Genomic DNA, 5,656 nt, shown 5'->3' with positions numbered 1-5,656 from the left:
AATACTTACATCAGTATACTAGTCTAGCAAGATAGAAACTATGGCGGCATAGTGTATTTCACATTGTTAAGGCACTACTTCTCTTTTGCATAGCATTATATATAAATTGACCTAGGTGCACAGATATGGAGTCGGGACATGATAGAAGTACATCGAATATTTCTCTGCTTGTTTTAGGTAATGTTGTTCCGTTATTATACATTGTCAATAACTTTTTCCTTTCTTCATTGTAATAAGGGCATATCATCAGGAAATGATATTCGTCTTCAACACTGTCTTTGCAGATGGGACACATTCTCTTTTCAGCTGGTATATTTTTGTGACGACCCTTTTCAATTTCCAAAGCATGTGCTCCAATCCTTAGTTTTGTTATGCTATTAGTAAATGATCTGTTTCGAATTGATAACAGGTATTTTTCTAGAGCGAAGGTTGTTTTGATTTTCGAGTATGTTGCCAGTTTACTAATAAAAGTTTCTTATCTTTTGTCTCCAGTTCGAAAGAAATGTGTCCTTTAGGCGTTCCTTAAACATGTTTCCAAAATATTTGGCATCGACATTAGGGTTTAGCCAAACATTTTGGAAACCATGCCTGCATAGCATATCTTGTACATGTGTAATCCATTCATGTTCTTGTACAACAGCAATGTCGTATGCTTTTTTAACAATTCTATCATTAGACATATTGTGCAATCGAAGCCAATATTTAATCAGTTGTGTCTGGGTGTCTATATACAGTGGAAACATACCTAGTTCGCCCAGTACGGCGGCATTCACAGAACTTCTAGGAACGCTAAGTAATATCTTACAGTAGTTAAGTAGTACATGTTCTAGATCGGGAATCTCGTAAGAAATAATAGGCTGCTCTGGTGTTACATTCTGATTTCTAAGGGCGTCTGATTGATATATAATGTTCAGTTTGTCAGTATACTTCCTAAATCGAACAAGAACAGGGCGGGTAGATGATGTATCAGATTTCTTACCAACACGGGTAGCCTTAAGTATATCTATACCTGGTCCAAGTATCGGGGAAATGATGTTTGAGACTGTATCTCTAACACTTTCATTCGGATGTTCCTCTATTCCTTTTAGAATGAGCTCTTTGCCTTGAGCGTTTGTTCCAAGTATTTCCCCGCAATAGAGCAAGATCGGCTTGACAAGGCTATTGAATAAATCTAGGGCAAGAGATATTGAGGGATTATGATTTGATGCTAGCAATGATTTAAGTTTAAAGGATGCTCGCATAGCTTTTACTCTAAGTTGTTTATTGGCACGGTGGAATGATCCTGATGGTGTGATGTCTACTCCTAGGTAAGTGTAAAAGTTTGTGAAATTTATAGTTTGTCCTTGTGATTGAAAGGGGGAGCGTTTATTACAATAAGTTCTTCCATTTTTTGAAAATATCATAATTTTAGTTTTTTCTCTATTTATCGACAGTTTCCAAGTGGAACAAAATTCATCTAATCTTTCCAGGCAATTTTGAAGACCCCTTTCTGTTTGTGAAATGAGCACAAGATCGTCTGCCCAAAGAAGGCTATTTATGGGGATATCTTTTAGGATTACAGGGTTGCATAATGGTGAAGTTAATGTGGCTGGAAGATCATTGACAAATAAATTAAAGAGGAGTGGACTTAGATTGCATCCCTGTCGCACACCACAAGAAGATCTGAAGTAATCTGAAAGGCCGTGAGACGTTTTTACACAATACTCTATATTGCTGTACATTGATTGTATAATTCTGAAGAAATTGCCACCTATACCTGACGATAAGACTTTGTAGAATAAGCCATTTCTCCACACAGAGTCAAAGGCTTTTCTGAAGTCTACAAAGCATGTGTATAGTTTTCCTCCAGGTACAGACAACTGTTTATCAATGAGAGATTTTAGCACAAAGATATTATCACTGGTCCGAAAGTCTTTTCTAAATCCGGATTGAAAGGGGGACAGAATATTGTTGTTTTCTAAGAGTAGTTGTAAGCGGTTGCTGAGTACTGATGTGAACAACTTTCCGACACAGCTAGAAATGGCAATACCTCGGTAATTTGAAGGGTTTGACGGATTGCCGCTTTTGTATATGGGGACAAGAATACTCTGGCTCCATTCGTGTGGGAAATACCCAGAGCTAAGGACTATATTAAAGAGTTTATGCAATGGCGGTATAAGTTGTGTATCAGCATTTTTCAACATTTCATTAATGACGGAGTCTGTTCCACACGCTTTGCTGCATTTTAATTTACGCAGCCCCTGCAAGATTTCTTCATTTGAAATGCCGAAATCTAGCGGTTTTTTTGTAAGTTTTTCTAGCGTGTGGATAATGTTGTCTGTAATGTTGTCTGCAGGGTCGGTATTGACAGAGTGTGCGTCAGTGCTTTTGTTAGCCGTTTGGACAAGTTCAGGCCTTACATTGTAAACATGTTGGTGGAAATCTTTATCGGATTTACTACATTCAATGAGGTCATTTAAGTTTATAAAGTGGGTTCTCCACTCTTCGGGGTTAATATTATCATCGGTGTCCTGTTGATCACTTTCATCCTGCTTTTGTAGCTTTAATTCTCTCCAGAATTTTTGAGGATTTTCTTTACTGAGTTTGCTTAGCTTGTGCCATTGTCTTTCGTTGAAAAGCCTTTTTTCTGTTTTAATTTTCTTCTTGTAGACTTTAAGATTGCAGAAATATGTGTGTCGGATATCAAGTCTCCACGGACATTTTGAAAACTGGGAGGCTAAGTTGTTAATTTTGTGTTTCAGAGAGGCGCATGATGGGGTGTACCATGGCTTACTTTTCTTTTTCTTTCTTCTTTTGTTCTTGAAAGTAATTTTCCGTAAAGATTTGTCCGCTACACGTGTTATTATGCCGGCAAATTCCTTTACTGCACTGTTTACATTACAGAATGACTTGTTCATAAAATTTTGTATGTCATTCAATGTTGATGGATCACATAGCGTGTCTGAGAATTTCGCTTTTGAGTCATCATCCCAAATGTACTTACTTGGCAGGGGATGAGTCGGGAATTGAACCTGTTTTATGTATGGTGAATAATTTGTCGAAATAGAACAAGACAACAAACAATGATCTGAAAACACAGAAAGGTCGTTCACTTTCAAATACTGAATTTTGGAGAGAAATTCCGAGCTAACAATGAAGTAATCAACCACACTTGAACCATTGTACTTGTGGCAGGTAAATTTACCGGATAAGTCTCCTGCAACTCGGCCATTTAGGATACTAAGATTGGCTGCTGTACAAAGATCAATTAAATTATTACCATATCTATTAGTTGTTTTGTCGTCGCTAACCCTATGAGGCATGTCTTTTATATCTATGAAATCGTGGTTTAGACAATCATCTTCAATTACTGTTTCCTGCAGGGAGGCTGTTCTGGCGTTAAAATCACCAAGCAGCATGACGTTACCTTGATTTGAGAATTTGCATATGTCATCTTGCACGATATCAAATAGGGAATTGTTTTTCGTTTCTGGGATTGACGAGTTTTCTGGGGAGAAATACACACAGCCGACAAACAGATCTTGCTCTAGGCCAAAGAATATCTTATCTAACTTGCACCAGAGGATATCTTTGTGTTTAGATGGTAGTTTTGTAAGGCCTTTGGTGAGTTTGTTTTTGAACAATATGACTATCCCGCCTGAATTTCTTTTGGCAGTCTTTTTTACATCCCTATCACTTCTAAAATAATTAAAAGATTTTATTCTACATTGTTCTCCTGGCTTAAGCCAGGTCTCCTGAAGACAAACAAAATCATATTCTTCTAGACTAGAAACAAATTCTTCATCTTGACATTTCCTCCGAAGACCACCTTGAACGTTCCAAGAACAAAACTTAAGTGCTACCTTTTGAATAGACATTCTTGGGCCGGAGGTGTCGAATGGGGAAACTGGAGATATCACAGACAATAGTTAGAGCATGGTTACATGTGAGCGGAGTGCATCAATACAATCTTAACGAAATTGTGTACCTGTGTTTCTTGGATGTGTATACATTTTTGTATATACATGTCTTGTCAGTGATGCTAGATCACCTTGTTGTTTCTGTTGTCCTCCACTAGCCGTCTTCTTTCCACCGCTAGCAGTCTTCTGTCCTCTGCTTGTGCCTGTCTGTCTTCCACTAACACTCTGTGTAGTCTGCTCATCAGTTCCTGTAGTCTTCTGTCCTCTGCTTGTGCCTGTCTGTCTTCCACTAACACTCTGTGTAGTCTGCTCATCAGTTCCTGTACAAAGGAGGTACTCGGAGGTTATTGACCCCAGTCACTTCCAAAGGCTACTGCTGTGGCCTAATGCTTGCTGCCATTTTAAGGTAAGGATGAAATACCCTTGCAGAAAAAAGGAAATTTCATATCAAATCAAATCCATACTTGAATCTATAAAAGGAATACAGGAAATAGGATGTTGTCACCGAAGGCTTCACCCAACATCACTAGGAAAAACTTGCCTTGTGCAGAAGTGCCGGGCTCATCAGTCATGTCAGCATCCTGATTGTCTCCATCCTGCGGCAGGGTGGTGTCTCTTGTCTGTGGTGGTGAGGGAGGCTCCTCTGTTAGGGGTGTCAAGCGATCACTGGACAAGTCTGAGGCATCACCCATCTCCTCCTCCTCTTGCTCCTCATCATCTGATGAATCTGGGTAAAGAGAGGAAAGTGATCAAATGTTAACAAAATAGTAAAAGGAGAAGAAAATATCTAAACCAATATTACTTTGACTGATTCCTGGGATGGCCACATCTGTTCCTGCCAACTGGTTTCAGAGGAAGCACTTTGAAAAATGATGATGATGATGAGTCATACATGTTACAACATGATCAAGCTACAAAATAACAATACTCAATTCCAAATAGAGTGGATTCAACATGTCTACAAAAGCAATACATTTGCTTATGCACAACAAAATCATAACCAAAATGATAAGAGATCAAAATGATAGGCAGTATGACATCACGTCTAAAATTAAACCCACCTCATTCAACCACTAGGGCACAGCAGTGACAAACTGTGTAAGACGGTATCTCGACACTTCAAGAAGTTCTCCAACTGAAGAACCAAGAATTCTCCATCCACCCATACCTTGGTTTGTCTTCCTACTGTTTCTTAGCAATTCTACAGAATAGTTTACTTTTCCTTTGACCATTTTACGAGAGAAAAAGCTGTCAATTATGTTCACGGCAGAGTGAGCATGAGGAAACTATGTAGTGAGTTTAAGAGTCAGTGTAACGTTCTAAAACACTGGTGAACCCTGAGGACAACAAGATACCAAGACCAGGTGTGTTCCGACCTTTTTCTTCAAAAGTACAAACGACTCTTTTCATAATCAAGTTCAGTTAAGTCCAAAGATGAGATTACTCTGTCTGCACTTTGTGCCTGAGTTCGTGACTGCAAAACAACAAATTACTGTAAAATGGAAAATGTTGGTGGATGTTTTATGAATGCTTGTAGATTTCGCGGCGACTTTTTTGTCGCAAATGTATGACCGCCGTGAAAGTATATAATATATATATATATATACTCAGACTATTTTATTTCAAGTCTTCAGCAGCGAACTTTAAACTACCCCGTGAAATCCAATTTGTCCACCGCGATATTTTCCCTTTGGTAGTACCATGACCTGGTTGATATAGTAATTATCACACCTTTATCCTCTGTGGGTAAATAAGAC

At 38.5% G+C, this 5,656-nt stretch overlaps 2 protein-coding genes across 2 annotated transcripts in view; one reads left to right on the top strand and one right to left on the bottom strand.

Annotated features, from left to right (window-relative positions):
* LOC118415485 overlaps positions 1 to 1,093 on the top strand; it is a 31,074-nt gene extending 29,981 nt beyond the window's left edge. Inside the window, exon 48 of the mRNA XM_035820144.1 lies at positions 1,089 to 1,093. Within this exon, the coding sequence (XP_035676037.1) occupies positions 1,089 to 1,093 (5 nt within the window). The remainder of the gene's footprint in view (positions 1 to 1,088) is intronic.
* A 2,928-nt stretch (positions 1,094 to 4,021) lies between these two features.
* LOC118415478 (alpha-aminoadipic semialdehyde synthase, mitochondrial-like) overlaps positions 4,022 to 5,656 on the bottom strand; it is a 10,632-nt gene continuing 8,997 nt past the window's right edge. Inside the window, exons 11-12 of the mRNA XM_035820133.1 lie at positions 4,385 to 4,626; positions 4,022 to 4,219 (exon numbers count right to left, since the gene is read on the bottom strand). Coding sequence (XP_035676026.1) covers positions 4,022 to 4,219; positions 4,385 to 4,626 — 440 coding nt within the window. The remainder of the gene's footprint in view (positions 4,220 to 4,384; positions 4,627 to 5,656) is intronic.

The sequence above is a fragment of the Branchiostoma floridae genome, chromosome 5, assembly GCF_000003815.2.
Source record: "Branchiostoma floridae strain S238N-H82 chromosome 5, Bfl_VNyyK, whole genome shotgun sequence".
In the NCBI taxonomy this organism is placed as follows: domain Eukaryota; kingdom Metazoa; phylum Chordata; class Leptocardii; order Amphioxiformes; family Branchiostomatidae; genus Branchiostoma; species Branchiostoma floridae.
This window is presented reverse-complemented; position numbering and strand designations above follow the sequence as displayed.